General features: G+C 32.1%; 3 protein-coding genes across 3 annotated transcripts; 1 reads left to right on the forward strand and 2 right to left on the reverse strand.

Annotated features, from left to right (window-relative positions):
• On the forward strand, positions 1–7112 carry LOC113393761 (protein disulfide-isomerase A3). Its single transcript, XM_026630804.2, has 9 exons — positions 1–302; positions 382–590; positions 884–1112; positions 2970–3077; positions 3488–3620; positions 4993–5153; positions 5679–5910; positions 6177–6314; positions 6600–7112. Exons 1-9 carry the CDS (start codon positions 154–156, stop codon positions 6699–6701), a joined length of 1461 nt encoding a protein of 486 aa, XP_026486589.2. The 5' UTR covers positions 1–153; the 3' UTR covers positions 6702–7112.
• A 1775-nt stretch (positions 7113–8887) lies between these two features.
• On the reverse strand, positions 8888–10217 carry LOC113393762 (adenylate kinase isoenzyme 6 homolog). Its single transcript, XM_026630805.2, has 4 exons — positions 10060–10217; positions 9824–9975; positions 9597–9742; positions 8888–9092 (listed from the first exon to the last, which is right to left on the reverse strand). The coding sequence occupies exons 1-4, from the start codon at positions 10100–10102 to the stop codon at positions 8903–8905; spliced, it is 531 nt and encodes a 176-aa protein (XP_026486590.1). The 5' UTR covers positions 10103–10217; the 3' UTR covers positions 8888–8902.
• Positions 10218–12241: 2024 nt separating this feature from the next.
• On the reverse strand, positions 12242–14606 carry Eef1alpha1 (eukaryotic translation elongation factor 1 alpha 1). Its single transcript, XM_026630834.2, has 2 exons — positions 14492–14606; positions 12242–13866 (listed from the first exon to the last, which is right to left on the reverse strand). Exon 2 carries the CDS (start codon positions 13853–13855, stop codon positions 12464–12466), a length of 1392 nt encoding a protein of 463 aa, XP_026486619.1. The 5' UTR covers positions 13856–13866; positions 14492–14606; the 3' UTR covers positions 12242–12463.
• Between the last annotated feature and the right edge of the window lie 2730 nt (positions 14607–17336).

The raw sequence follows: 17336 nt of genomic DNA on the forward strand, positions 1-17336 counted from the left end.
GCCAACGCTGTGCCGGGTAATGTCATCTTCGGCAATATACGTGTATCGTGTATTTTTCCGGTCCTTGTCCTCACCATTCTGAGGAGCTTATACTTATAGCTTCACTTGAGCGACGAAGACTTAGGCACGATTAATTTATAGTGAAAGTTCAAAATGTTAGGGTTAATTAAAATCGCCTTATTTTTAGGAGTAATTTATATATGTAAAGCCGCCGAAGAAGATGTACTCGATCTTACAGATGCCGATTTCTCTAGCGCTATAGCTCAACATGATACCGCTCTCGTCATGTTTTATGCTCCATGGTAAGAATTTATATAAAATATATTCTTATATCGTAGTAAATATAATTCAGCAGTTTAATTTAATTATATTTCGTATAAGGTGCGGTCATTGTAAGCGCTTAAAACCCGAATACGCTGATGCGGCCGGCGTGCTAAAGAGCGATGATCCTCCAGTAACTCTAGCTAAAGTAGACTGTACAGAAGGCGGAAAGAGTACCTGTGAAAAGTTCTCTGTGTCAGGATATCCAACACTTAAAATTTTCAGAAATGGAGAGCTTTCACAGGACTACAATGGTCCCAGAGAATCTAGTAAGTGAATTATTAACTTAGTCACTGGAGTTCATTGAACTTCTAAGGTCAATGATCAAATATGTTATAGGAGTTATCTTCAGTAGGTGTCTTTTGAATCAGTCATATAAACTTTCTATGTAGACTTATAGAAATTCAATTATATTGCTTATAAAAATAAATACAATTAATAGCTATATAAAATCAACATTTATATAGCATTTTTTTTTAGAATTGCAGGGTTTTTTTTTTTATATTAATATTTGTTGTTATTATTAATAGTAAATATAATAATAACAAAATGTGTTCCACAGATGGCATTGTCAAATATATGCGCGCTCAAGTGGGTCCAAGCTCCAGGGACCTGCTTACTGTTGAGAACTTTGAAAACATCCTCGCTAAAGATGAAGTTGTGGTCGTCGGTTTCTTTGAGAAGGAGACAGATCTTAAGGGTGAATTCTTGAAAACAGCAGATAAGATGAGGGAAGAAATTATCTTTGCACACTCAACAGCAAAGGAAGTTCTTGAAAAGACTGGTTACAAGTAAGTTATTTTTGAACTATTTCAATTCTTAGTACTAAAAATTCATTTGTAAAAATATACACTGACATTTTTAAAACTATATATAGTATAAATATATTAACTCATAATACTTACTAAATTTAATTTAGTTACTGTGGATGATTTTGTGCACTTAAAATAAGCTAAAAAAATGACTTAGGTAATATGTAAGAAAACATAGAAATGTTTAATGAATTGTAGCACTGACTTTCTCTAGCCTAAAATTTGTCATGGTGTCATGAAATAATTAACAACGACTTATCTAGAATATGAAATTAAACATTTTGAAGTATAGTGATATGTTATCAGTGTCAACATTAGATAAAATTAGCCAAAATATTAGAAAACATCATTGACCCTTTTTAAATTATAAAAAAAATCCTCATATTTTAATACTGGTTAAAAATATCAAACTTTATAACAAGTTGCAAGAATAAGTCCAATTAAATAAAATAAAAATCATAATAGTAACTTTTCCAATAAAAAAGTTTTTCATATAGTATATCCATTTTATTAACTTTAACATAAGGTTTATTGATTTATTTAATTACAGCCTTTAGTAAATTAGCTTGTTACTGTGTGACTGGTGACTTGATTCATTTATGTAATGTTTTCACAGGTGCAAAGTATTACTTAATTACAACATATGTATACTAAATATACACTGGTGCCTGGTTAATATTCATTTCGATACAAACATAAATTTCTTTTCATTTTCATTAATAAACACTTGTGTACTTAACACAATGGTTGCTTCATTTTTTTTTTTATATATTTAAAATAATACTAATTTTTGTGAACTGATAAAATAATACAGTTCTCATTAATGTTCTAGAATAATTGAGAGTTTTAACATTTATCTTCCTTAAAGTTTTTGCACATTTTCATAATGACATATAAAAACATATTATAGTGCTATTCAATCAATGTTGACAACCACAGATTAAATTAAATTAGCTGAAATATAATTAACCATTCATTAATACAGCAAGCTTTAATAATAACCCTACTGTATTAAAGAGTTTTGAACAGACTTCAAAAATGAAGGATTTAGTGAAGGAGGTTATCAATTCAGGTGATAAGATCTAAACGATTTATTTTGATTTGCTTTAGCAGGCATAGATTTCAGAAGTAACTGATTAGGTATTGTAAATATATACCTATATATTTTTTATATTATTGTCCTTTATTTTTGTTTTCACTATTACATATTAGAGAAATATTCGAAGTTAATTTTTTTATATTATAAAATAAAAATAAAAATTTTGTTAGTAGTCAATATATTTTTTTTACTCTGAATTCACAAGGATTTGAAAGAATGCTTGAAACGGTAAAACATCTTTTTATTAAACCTGCAATTTTCACATATATTTAATACAAATGCGTCGATTAAAATTGTATTACACGAATAGGTCACTTGTTCTTGGTTTTTTTTTATTGATTTTAATAATTACTACAAATTTTACGTTTAGTGAATAATAAATTCAGTATGCCAATTTTTTACATTTTTTAATATAAAGTATGTTTCGTAAAATATGTACGTCATAAAACGAGTATGCAAATGCTAATTTTAGTATAACAAATATACATACTTGTTTTATTTTATTCATATTAAAATTACCTACAAGTTTCGTGACTGACATTCTTGCTGTTAATGGTCTTGCGAAGTATTTAACTACCTATCACAGAAATAGTCAATAAGTGAAAAATGTTATCACGTAACAAATTAAATTACAACGATTATGAGGTAAAATAAAATGATAATCTTGCATGATAATACCTTGCACCTGATAATAACAAAATTTAATAAATTATTGATGTATTATTTTTATTCTCCAGGGACAACGTTGTTCTGTACCGTCCCAAACGCCTGCACAACAAATTCGAAAGTGACTTCGTCGAATACAAGGGCGAGCCGTCTCTGAAGGGCTTCATCAAAGCGAATTAGTAAGTAACATTTGTAATGAGTTTTCCAAATTACAACCGTATGGAATATTATAATAAGTATAATGTTTGCGTGAGAACGCATCGCTCGGAAATTACTCGACAGATTTTAATAAAATCCGTCATGTTGATAGCTTATATCCTGGACAATAGATAAGATTTATACGCTCCGGAAAACATTGGTTAAATAATATACACCCAATGACTAGCGAGTTTAACAGTTTTAAGCGACGTTGCGGGTAGTGAGTACTGCTCGTTTTAAATGTTTTTTTGTTACAAATATTCAATTATTTTCTTTTTCAAGAAGAACATATTAAATAATTCAAGGTAGAAGATACTAATCGATTTTATATACTTCTTAATATATTGTCGTAAAATGTATTTATAATTTGTATATGTGTTGGTTACTACAGCCATGGCTTGGTCGGCATTCGTCAAAAGGAGAACATCCAAGATTTCACAAACCCGCTTGTTGTAGCCTACTACGATGTCGATTACGTCAAGAACGCCAAGGGTACCAACTACTGGAGGAACCGTGTGCTTAAGGTATTCAAAATTGGAATTCAGGATAATTTATTCATTCAATACACTCTAGTATACATATAAAAGTTTGGATTGTCGTTCCAATTGACGACATTCATAGATTTTAATGTTAAAAAATACTCAGAGAGGACTAATGTAAGACAGCAAAAAAAAAACACTATACTTGTTAGGTATGATACATTAAAAAAAAATTGAAGTGAAGGTCTATACAGACAATAATACCGACGTAAGTGTATATGACTACATATTCATTATATTGTGTATAACAACAATGAGCCAATATAACCGACACTAGCGCAATACGTATTTAATGCAATGTTTCCTCCGCTAGCTCCACTTAACACTTTAACTTGAAGTAGTTTAAATTATAGATATGAACGCTAAAAATGATATCATCGTTATAAATAAATATAATAAAATATTTTCGGTACTAAAAATATATTATGTAATTTAATAAAAATTAAAATATATATAGAAATATACTTAAATATTTTGATATTGAGTCAGAAAAGCGCATTATTAATTTATTACATGTGTATTAAAATCACGTGACCCAAAACACGACCCGCCATGGTGTGACGTCAGATAGGCAAATACTATCTATCATTTTAATATTCTCTGGCACTTATAATATACATAATGGATAAACAACTTTTCTGGAGTTTTAATGCTAGTATTTGTACATTACACTCCAACGATAGCGATTTTAATTCATTATTTTCCCAAAAAACACCAAATATTTACCGGTCGTGCATACACGACTGTTGTTTTACCAATCTGACGTCATCAAAATGACTGACAGCGTTTTTACGGGAATAAAAAGGTTTAAAATTTAATTTAATTTTACGACAAGAAAGCGTGTTTATTTTGCCGTAATATATTTTTGTGTGGCCTTTATTAGGAAAATCAACATTTTGAAGTACTTTTTACATAGTAGAATATATTACATTATTGTTACCGATCGATAAGGGATGAAGATGCGGGTTCAAACCTGTTCAAGCAACACTGAATTTTCTTGAGCCTTATTTTTGGTCATAATTCATCTCGTGCTCGTCGGTGAATAAAAATATCGCGAACAACATAGGAACCGAGTGACGGCAAAATGTAAGTGGTCACCACTTCTCATAGACATTAGTAGTCACACTACCTTTCTCATCTTTCTAATCGAAATACAAATACAGAAATATTCTACCGCCGAATAGCGATACTAAGTATTGCTCATATCTCCTATCTGTATATCTACCGTTCAGTTCATATATCAACCCGTTAGTAGCGTGGTGGAACAAGTACCTTTTCTTTAAAAAATAGGGGACACCTAACCTAGCTCAGAGACAGGTCATTTTCGGGCAGTTACTATATTAATATCTATATCCAGGTTGCAAAGGAAATGACTGAAGTGACATTCGCAATCAGCGATAAGGATGACTTCATGCACGAGCTCAACGATTACGGCATCGACTTCGCGAAGGGCGATAAGCCCGTGGTAGCTGGCAAGGACAGCGATGGAAACAAATTTGTAATGAGTGCCGAGTTCAGGTAATTCAAAAAATAAAAACTTTATATTTGAACTCAATATACTACATTTTACAGCTCTTTGAATTCACAGCTATGTAATTGAAATTAAAAATTACTGGATGAATTTTACCCTATTTGTATCGAAGAAAGAGTAAAGATAAACATACCTCAGATTTACATATTTCATGCGATTTACTAATATAACAATAATAAGCTATGCTATATTATTCATTATAACATTTTTTTATTGTTATATCTTTATTTAACAAACAAGTTTTACTTCCAAATTTCCGTAAAATATAGTCGACTTTCAAACGCCATTTTTTCGCAAAACCATTTTCAACATCACAGAGTATCGGAGATCTCGACTAAATACTATATATGTAGTGCTATATACTACTGTAGTTGGAATATGCTATATTTGTTATTGACTTAAGTATGTTTGTTATAAGAATTATTAATAAAACAATTCTGCTTATTTTACCTGGGCAGAGGTTAATATACCTTTAAAACATCTTATATATTTTGTTCTTTTATTTTATACAGCATTGTAGACCTTATGGCCTTCGCTAAAGACCTCGTCGATGGCAAATTGGAGCCTTTCATCAAATCAGAACCTGTACCTGCTAGCAACGATGGTCCAGTTAAAGTAGCAGTTGGCAAAAACTTCAAGGAACTTGTTACCGACAGCGACAGAGACGCCCTTATCGAGTTTTACGCTCCCTGGTGTGGACATTGTCAGAAACTTGCTCCAGTGTGGGAGGAACTCGGTGTAAAGGTGAAGTATAAAATACTTATAATTTACTTATACTATAATTGTAAAGAATCTGCAATCTTAAAAGTCCATTCCACTAAACGAGTTCCTAGGTAACTAACACTACGGAGCCAAATCATTTCTTACTTGAGGATTTAAAAAACCTTATTAAAGGTAAATAAAATATGTATCTATGACTTTAGTATAGACTATAGACACTTATAAGTTATGTAAATATTTGCTATTGCAGAAGGGGATAAGCTTGTAATTACAACAAATTTTTGTTACAGTTGCAAGATGAACCTGTTGACATCATCAAAATTGACGCTACTGCCAATGATTGGCCCAAGTCTCTATATGATGTCTCTGGCTTCCCCACCATCTACTGGAAACCCAAGGACAGCTCTAAGAAACCTGTCCGATACAATGTAAGTTCTGCTTAAATCCTAAAAAAATAAAATAACTAAGTATCATAAAACATAGCTTCGCCGCTTTTGTCTGTCTGTGACGGATTTTAATACGGTTTTCACCAATTGACACACAGGGTGATTCATAAGCTATAAGCCAATTGGGCTATATGCATTCTTTATTCAACAATGCCCGATGTGGCACGGACATCGGGCTCGGTACCTACTATTGCATAATATTTTAAAATGATCATATTTATTTGTTTAAACAGTAAAATAAAGAATTAATTATATCAATGATCACAGGGAGGACGTGCTGTTGAAGACTTCATCAAATATGTAGCTGACAATGCATCCAATGAGCTCAAAGGCTGGGACAGAAAAGGAAATGTCAAGGACGAGTTGTAAAACTTATGTTGTGATGTAAACTTTCCATGAAAGATCTGTGAGTGTATGGAATGAGTGGTTGTTGTGTGCAAGATAATTTTCATTTACACAAGTTTGATTTAAATAAATAAGATTATTTTGTAATAAGAGTAGTTTACAAGAAATGAAAAATGATCAAAATTCGTACGAGGACTAACTTTTATCATTCCAACTTTTATACGAGTGATTTTACCAATTATTTGGGATTTATCAATGAAAATTGGTCAGTAGTTGCACTTTTAATGAAATGATTATTTTATACATTTGTATGTCAACATACTTTCATACCTAGCTTTTTCATAGATAAAGCCCCAATATTATTCGAAATACAGTAATTATACGCATTTCTTATTTGTCAGTGAAAATGAATATAAATTAGGAATATTTATAAAATTTGTTGTTTTATTTTGTGTTACATTAATTATTTTTCCTTATAAAAACACCTTTTAAAATGAGTTTTATATTTATAGATACACCACACATATTCACCAGATATATATCAGGTAGCTAGTGGGTAGTAGGTAGCGAAGCTAGTTTAGGGTTCGTGCCTAAATTGATGATAAGATAAAGATTGCATAGGTTTGTAGTAGCTATATTAATGTAGCTCAAATGAATTTCAGAGTTCAAATTTTGTATTTTTTTTTTTTTTATGTTAGAGGTGGCAAACGAGCAGGAGGCTCACCTAATGGAAAGTGACTACCACCGCCCATGGACATCTGCAACACCGGGGGGCTTGAAGGTGCGTTGCCGGCCTTTCAGGAAAGAGTACGCTTTTTTCTTGAAGGTTCCCAAGTCGTATCGGTTTGGAAAAACCGCCGGCGAAAGCTGGTTCCACAGAGTGGTTGTGCGAGGCAGAAAATGTCTTAAAAATCGCGCTGTTGTGGATTTTCGGACATCTAGGTGGTGTGGGTGTATGAACTGAAATTTTAAATTTGATTGAACTATGGAGATGATAATAAAGTTAAATTAATTCGTTACTACATTTTACGTCAATTAAGGGTCAAAAGTGATGATATTACGTCGTTGGCCGTCTGGATACAATTTTTGACGCCTGTAGGCGACGATGACTATGCCATGCCATACCATGAAAGTTAAAATAGAAGTTTGTTTTAAACATAGCTCGTGGACAATTTAAAAAAATATATGGAATCATTGTTTAACATGATAATATAATAATATTTTTTTAATACATCATCTTATTTTGTGTTTCATATTAATTTATATTTCATATTAACCGATATATAATGGTATTGATGATAATGATAATTTTTAAATAGGTACTTTTATATTGTGTAGTTTTATTCCCAAAGACCAAGCACACTTTCGCGCTTGTCTTGAAAAAAATAAAGAAAAGATCGAAAGCTACATAATTTAATATAGGAAGAGTAATTAAAGATATTTTTCACTCACGAAAGAGAGCCACTAATTTAAAGTCGAGTGGCGAGTTAGTGTATCAATCTATTCTGTGCCATTGGCCCTTAAAGCTGTTTATATTTAGGAACTGCCTTTTTCAATTAATATCAATATCCAAGAAATTTAACACTGAGGATTTTTATTTTGTAATTTAACAGATAGCCTGGCCCTCATGGGCCAATTCATAATAAGTGATACTGTAAGAAATATTCATCACTAGTTGTCGCCCGCGGCTTCACTCGCTCGTTCGTTTTAGGGGTTGGTTGTCATGTGTTAGGCAAAAAAGTAGTCTATGTCCTTCCTTAGAGTTCAAGTTTCCTTCATACCAAATTTCATCAAATCATTGGTGTGGTAATGAAAACGCGCCAGACAGACAGACAGTTACTTTCACATTTATAATATTAGTATAGAGAGTATAGATTTCTCATAGCACCCATGCACTACCAAACTCGGGAAGTAAAATGTTATTCCCTTTGTGCTTCAAATTAAACTGGCTCACTCATCCCCCAAAATGGAACACAATATGTTATAATTAATTATAAGTATTTCCCTTTGGCTGTAGAATGTCTGGCTTGCATAAAACCCTACCACGAAGCAAATGCATGATGCATTTTTAATAACAAAATCTTTGTTCACTGTAGAGGTAAAATATTGTAAAGAATAAATTCTATGTTAAAGTTGAATGGAAATATTTAAGCCAAAGTGGAATCCTCGTGTTCTATCCACTGACTATATTTAGACAAAAGAAAAACAAATTCTATAATCTCTTATTATATATTTTCCTCTTTCCATCTTTCTATCCACTCCACAATTGTATTAACATTGGAATGCAACTGATCTTCAGTGCTGTTATGTAGTTCTTGCACAATATCTGGTTTGTATGATGACTGTGCTTCTTCCAGCAAAGTCTCAAATATTTCACATTGTATATTATCTTCTAATTTTTTACCAGTGTAACCTCTGAAAACAAAAATGTTTTTAAACCAATCTGATACTAAGGGCAAAATAATGTATATTTAATAATCAATGTTTTACTTATATTCTAATTTTTGGTCTCTAACTAATAGACAAGTCTAAAATAATTAATAACTAGATAAAATATTATAGACAATCATTGACACCAAAGTAAAAAACCTAAATAATTGAACTTATTTAAAACAGGCCTTAATGATGATAAATTAAAAATCTTTGACCAAGTAATTAGCTGTTATTTGTTGTGTAGGCATGGCACTTCACAGTTAACTACTAATCTGTACTACATACAAAACTTTGTCATCATGCTGCACTTATTATATTAAAATGCACACTTCAGGTGTGATGGTTCATTTACTTGATTAATGTGTTACTAACATGTAATCTTTTATTAATAATACAACATCTATTCTCTCTCAACTATCTATGTACTTAATAAAACTGACAGCTATTGGATAGTCATAACTAACTTACAGTTATACTGATACTTACCTAGCAGATAATCTATCATACAGTGAAGTGTTATTTGTTCTTATGACAAAGACTCCATCAAACCATCTCTCAGGGAAGAACTCGCACCCATGATAGTCAACAATATTACCTCCTTTTGCCATCATACCCTCCATTATGTCTAACAACTAATAATAAAATTATGGTTGGTTATGGTTTTATTTATAATTAAGGATATATATATATATATATATTTTGTAATTATTTACCTTATCTTCATTCAGAAATGGACATTGGTAATCTGGATCATACTCGTCTAAACAATTGTGCTCTTCAGCAAGCTTAGATACTTCTCTCCATGAAAACTTTGTTCTCTCTGAGAGTAGACGAGAAATTGTAGACTTGCCAACACCCGGTGTACCTGGACATCACATCACCACATTACATTTTATTATTACAATATATAGTACATTTTGATTGAAATATAAATAATATTATTACTAACCAGTAATCAATATATTAGGTTGAATCCTTCGTATTGCTTCCATTTTTTAAGTCTACAAAGAATCACTAATAATAAACAGTAAACACATGGCAGAGTGGCATTTCTCAAACACTTGTCAATGTCAATTTATCGCTTATATTTTGATAAGTGATAAAATTTTCAATTTTAAAGTGTTATTAGTTATAAAATCGATTACGCTCATTGATTAATCGCTTTGATGTTTGCAATAAGCAGTACTTAATCGTTTACGTACTACCCGTACGTACGTAATATTACATTAAAGCTAATTTGTTACTACAAAAAAATATTTTGATAGGATAGGGTTATAGTTAATAACGATACAAAATAATTACATACTTAAAATAATAATTTATATATAAAGCTTTTTTTGTTTTACGTTAGTAATAATATATCTTCTAATGATGTTTATAAATATATCGTAACTAGGCGAAAAATCGTGAAAAGAATTTCGAATATTAGATCTGAATCGATATTTTAATCATCGATACAAAATTACAAAGGTCATCACTAATTTATTTTGAGGTTATAATTTGAAAATGAAAATAAAAATTTACAATTATAAAAAGTATTTATTAAAATCTGATGTGTGATATAAAATATGAAGATATATAGACCGCGGGGAATATCTAAAGGTCAGATTGCACTGGTAACTGTTTTGGGCGTCTTTAGTGGCGTTTATATTTGGAGACCATTATTTGATGAACTTATTCCAAGGAAGAAAAAGGAAATTAAGAGCGACCCTGAAAAACCTTTAAGCCAATAAAATGAGTATGTTAAGGACCTGGGTTGCTTCGTCCAGTCCAATCGTGAAAATGTTAATGGCTATATCAATAACCTCAATGTTGGCTGTAGGACACAAATTGTATTTAGCACCTTATCTTAGGAAACAGAGACATCTTCAAGCAGAAGACTGGGCTAATACGATAATAGAACAGGAAGAAAATATGAAAAATACAGCTGGAGTGAATCATTAGTTTCTTAATGCTTATTTAAAAAAAAAAAGTTAAATTACTTATGTAATTTTGTGTACTATGTAGTTATTGTTTTACTTGATAGTCTTAATTTGGATACGAATAAAATATATAATGCTAGAACACGTTTATTATTATCACCTTTAACTTATTTAGTAAAAGAAATAGCTCATTGCTGTATTACCTCTTCAGAAGTTTAGAGCTTATTCTGCAAGAATGGTCTGGTATGGGTTGGCGCATTAGTGTTTAATATTTACTTTTGGATAATCTACGAAAGTATTTCTTACTGATACTATATTTGTGACAATTCAATACCATGCAATATATAACTTGACCGAGTTGTAAATAAGAAAGTCTACCCATAGCAGACAATGCTGATTTTATATTTGGTAGTAAATGTGTTCTTTTCATTTGAAAATAATCTTAGATTATTTGACGATCAAGATATTTTCTCATATATGTCATACTCATTCTGTTTTTTTGCTAGTGTTAGAATTTTATATCAATTAAAGAAATTTATATCAAGATTAAAATCTTGTACTTTTCTGAAATTTCTCTAGCATAGGTATGTACTTTCAAGTGTGTAAATTATAGGCACAACATTTGTATAGGTGCAAACTGAAAATCAGATACTAGCCGACTTCACAAACCTTTTCTTTCTACTGATCTCATGCTTGGTGGCTAAATATTTTGTTATTGTTTATATAAAAAAGTATATTACATAGTACAAGTTGTGTAGTATAGAAACTAAAATTGTAGCAAATTTTACTATGGACTAACACAAAATTTTGTTTATTACTAATGAATAATCATCTCGTTTTTATATAAACCAAAGATTGCTTTATAATAATTAGTAGTTTCAAAAACAAGAATTCATTTTAAGTTTGGTTAGGTACTATGTAACATAAAAAAAGAATATATAATTTAAAGATGTTGATGTAATAGAAGTAGCAAAAGTATTTTAAAACTTATTTATGAAATCAAAACAAAATTTGAGATAAATTAGGATATTTGGTATTTTGAAAAATATTATTCTAGTTGGAAATGAAACAGAACTTAAATGTTAAAATGTTTATTTATAACTATGTAATGTCAATATATATGTAAAAGAAAATTTTGTAACTTTTAAGTTTAGCTAAATTGTTGAATTTAACATTGTAAAATCTAATGGGTTGAATAAAACAAATCTATTACTGGAGGCTACCTTTATTCTATGAATTTACATTTTAGTTGTTGTAACAAAATAGTTCAGATATATGTATAACCTTATAAATTATAAAATAATGTTACAGTATAAGCCTTGTAAAAAATATAGAAAAGGAATGAGTTTGTAGCCCTTTTTTCCTTCTGAACACCTTTCGGTGAATGAAGTATCGCAGTTGAATAAAGAATTGAGCTGTTAACAGCGCTAGCTACTTTTTGCCCTTAGTGGCCTTCTCAGCAGCCTTGGTGACTTTACCACCACCAGCTTCCTTGAAGTTGACAGCCTTAATGACACCAACAGCGACAGTCTGCCTCATGTCACGTACAGCAAAACGACCAAGAGGTGGGAATTCCTGGAAGGCTTCCACACACAGGGGTTTGGAAGGTACGAGGTTTACGATGGCTGCATCACCAGATTTGATGGATTTAGGGTTATCTTCAGTGGATTTACCAGAACGACGGTCAACCTTCTCTTTAATTTCAGCGAACTTGCAGGCAATGTGAGCTGTGTGGCAATCAAGTACGGGTGTGTAGCCATTGGAGATTTGACCGGGATGGTTGAGCACAATGACTTGTGCGGTGAAGTCAGCGGCACCCTTGGGTGGGTTGTTCTTTGAGTCACCGGCGACATATCCACGACGCAATTCCTTGACGGATACGTTCTTGACGTTGAAACCAACATTGTCTCCGGGCACAGCCTCTTGGAGAGCTTCGTGGTGCATCTCCACAGACTTTACTTCAGTGGTGATGTTGGCGGGAGCGAAAACAACAATAGTACCGGGCTTGAGGACACCAGTTTCAACTCTGCCTACTGGCACTGTACCAATACCACCGATTTTGTAAACGTCCTGCAGGGGAAGACGCAGGGCTTTGTCTGTGGGACGAGCTGGCGGAAGGATGGCATCCAAAGCCTCAATAAGGCATTTACCTTCAGCTTTACCTTCTTTACGCTCCACTTGCCATCCCTTGAACCAGGGCATCTTGGTGGATGCCTCCAGCATGTTGTCTCCGTGCCAGCCAGAAATGGGTACGAAAGCGACGGCAGCTGGGTTGTAACCGATCTTTTTGATGTAAGAAGATACTTCTTTCTTGATTTCCTCGAAACGGGATTCATTGTATGGGGGCTCAGTGGAGTCCATTTTGTTAACACCCACAATCAGCTGCTTGACACCAAGAGTGAAGGCGAGCAGAGCGTGCTCACGGGTTTGACCGTTCTTAGAGATACCAGCTTCGAACTCACCAGTACCGGCGGCGACGATGAGCACAGCGCAATCGGCCTGTGAAGTTCCGGTGATCATGTTCTTGATGAAATCTCTGTGACCGGGAGCGTCGATGATGGTGACGTAGTATTTGGCGGTCTCGAACTTCCACAGAGCAATATCGATGGTGATACCACGTTCACGCTCAGCCTTCAGTTTGTCCAACACCCAGGCGTATTTGAAGGAACCCTTACCCATTTCCTGGGCTTCCTTCTCGAACTTCTCGATGGTACGTTTGTCGATACCACCACATTTGTAAATCAAGTGACCGGTGGTGGTGGACTTGCCGGAGTCGACGTGTCCAATGACGACGATGTTAATGTGAATCTTTTCCTTGCCCATTTTTGGTTAGTCTAAAAAGAAAGAAATTACACTAGATTAGACTTATTGATGTGACAACGAAAACAAGGATTTGCGATGCACTACTACAAGGTCATAGCCTCATACACGGGTATAATATGCGACCGGCAATATGGCGGCCGCATGGTCGCCTCGCCCTATCTTGACACTTCACAATGGATGTCGGCCATTATGGGGATAAAATATGTAAATTGACGAATGAGAAAACTTATTTAGATTGATATTATTTTTATAAACAGTTAAAACATAAGTCAGTTCAAAGTGAAAAGTTGAAAAGTGAATCACAACCACGTGGTAACATGTGCCGGTCGGTATCGATATAATATGACGCGTAAGCAAGTATTATTTTAAAGAAGGAATGAAATTAAATACCCGTTATTTGAGAAACAAAAGAATTCTAATAGCAAAAACGGTACAACTACAACATATTGCAATCGACACACAAAGAAAACTGTGTTTCAGAATTACACCATAATAACGGGAACTACAAACTTTAAAACAACGGGCTAATGAATTTAAAATATATCGTTATACCAACACAATTTTTTAAAGTTATAAGAGAAAATACTTTTTGCACTTGGGGATTTATCACTTCACTTAAATTCTTCTGACACTCACCACGGATAGCGTGTATTATCCGAGAAAGACTCCAACAGAATGGACGAGAAATGGTTTTTCTTTCGCCTGGAAGGAAAGGTTCATAGTCACTTCCGCTGTTTAGTGTGGCTATCTAAAAGCTTAAATCTCCTTATTTAAAAAACTTACAAATATCTCTAAAAAAAATGTTATTATCTTCGAGTATTAACTAAAAGGCACCAGTAAATTACTAACAATATTAATTTAATAATTTCAGCTTAATTATCATGACTTTAAATCATTCATAAACAAAATAGTTTTCCTAATTTCATATTTAGATTTGGTTGTATTTGGTTTAAATTGTTACACATAAAATTTTGTGTGTTATAATTTATTTAGCTCTACAGAAATCGTAATATGTTATATAATCGTGTACCTATAAAATATTCTTATATTTCGATTCAATTTATATCTTTAGCTTTAATAATGACATTGTAGAATTATTTTCTTTTAAGTACGACGCGATGATGATGATGAAGTACGACGCGACACTTCGATAAGCAATAAAAGTAAAGTTTATATATTCTTGTAATGGAAATAACGTTTCTTCTTAAAATGTAAATTGTTGTAATAAAGGTGTTGGTATACGTACCTATGATAGTTGAAATTTTTCTGTCTATAAACGATGAAAACCTCATACGGACCCCAAATTCAAATTATTTTTAAATTATTAATAATTTCATAAGTAACTGTAAAGTAAGCATGAGTATTTTATATACTTACACCATGGACCAGGATCTACCTTTATGCATCCCACGCGGGACAGGACTCCAGAAGGATCCTCTAGGTATGCTGGGTGGTGTTTCAATCTGTGCCACAGTGGTCGTCGTCGCTTTAGGTGCGATCGTACACAGATTTTCCCCACAATAGCCGTGACCGGGGGTCACATTATGTAATTCGACTCTTAACAGTATCCCAGAGTGAATGAATTAATTAATTAAAGCTATTGAAGAATAAGATCTTAAAGATTACCCAAGAGCTTCGATAATTAAATTTAGACATGTTAAGGACATAGAACAAAAATACGGATGCGATTATTTAAAATTATATAAGATTGTAGAAAGGAAAATTTGAAATAAAATGAGGCTTAAAAGAAATGAAAGTATCTAGTGACTTTAAAAGAATAACAAACGAAACGTTAAGTGGTCCAACTGTTTATAGTACAATGAAAATTGCCTCAGAAGAAAATGTGACTTATGCCATGACACAGTTCCATGATATAAACCTAATAATTTATCAATAGATTAACTGAATAAAACTGTAAATATTGAAAATATTAGGGGTATTAAAACCGAAGCAGTGACAACTAAATTTACAGCTAATTAAGTTATAAAAACCCTAGAAGATCTATTACTTTAATTCTCTAAAAACTCGTATAATATGAATATAAAACATCTCTAAATATAAATAAGAAACGTTGATCATAGGTGAAACAAACGTGCACATAGATTTTGTTGAAAATTTTGGACTTAAATATGAAAAGAAAAACAAGGTCTCCATTTCGGACCAAAAAGAATAAAAATTGCTTACACACTATTCCTAGTTTAATATACCCCCGACTTTCGATATAATAAGATAAAAAAAACCTATGCTTACATTGTTAGCCAATGTTTATTGGCTAACAATGTAAGCATTGTAAACATTGGTTTACGACACAATGCTCCAACCACCTCGGCACATCTTGCTGATCATTCTTGCTATAAAGATAAATCCGGTCATAGATACTACTCATTTTAAATCCGATTTTTTACATGATTTCAATTATTTTTAAGGACTTTTCACCACTAATAGATATTACCTGGAATTATAGTGAAACTAGGAACTGTAAAGGGGCTACAGAAGAGGTTGGAGCAGTCTTAACCATTTGAAGCTGCTGTTGATAAATATTGTATTTTGGTCAAGATGTTGACACATTGTCACACATTGCAAAACTGCATGTAGTAAAGAAGAATCTGCCACGTGTATGCACCAATATGCATTGGAGCTGCATGGTAAAGTTAGCTTCTAACCTTCAAAAGATAGAGAAAGCTTTTGCCCAGCACAGTAGCAGTGGGACATTGAAATACTTGACTTTACTTTTTAATACAATTCTATAAAATGACGAATCGAGAGCACATGTAAAAGCCTATTTAAATAAAACATAATTTGATTTAATTTTAAAGAATATGACAGTTTTAAGTAATGAAAACTTTGACTTATTTATGAAGTTTATCAAAAGTATCTTTTACTATGTTTATTAATTTAGAGTAAGTTTTTTACTGTAATTTGAAAACTTACACTACTTAAAATATATTTTAGGTTCTTTCTGTTTTTAAGATAATGTGTGCAATATGTAATATAAATATCTTAATAGATATTTCTTGCCAATGCAAAAAAAAAATTGATCACTATAATCCAGTAAAATTCTTTAGAAGTTTACACGACAACATTTCAATAATAGCTAAAAATTAATGCTGATGAATCAACGTGTCAACTTTACCCACGCAAGATACTTATTTTTCTAGCTGGAAACATTTTATGTTTTTTGACGTCACCACCTATTTTAAGTTTAGAAACATGAGTTTCTTAAAAGTTTTTTGACAATTTGTAGTCATTAAATGATTTTGATTCTAAATTATTTTCAAAAAATTGTTTCTTACACTGATTCCTTATATTTAATTTCAATAGCTGTTTTATGAATATTAATAAGGCATTTAATTTTGAATATTTATAGAGATGTAGGATTTCCCAACTAGAACAGTCAATGACTGGCTTTACTACACCACGTGTGTACATGTGTCTATCATTAGTCATTTGCAACATTAGCAAATTGTGATTTTGTTTGATA

The sequence above is a fragment of the Vanessa tameamea genome, chromosome 2 (assembly GCF_037043105.1).
Source record: "Vanessa tameamea isolate UH-Manoa-2023 chromosome 2, ilVanTame1 primary haplotype, whole genome shotgun sequence".
NCBI lineage: Eukaryota > Metazoa > Arthropoda > Insecta > Lepidoptera > Nymphalidae > Vanessa > Vanessa tameamea.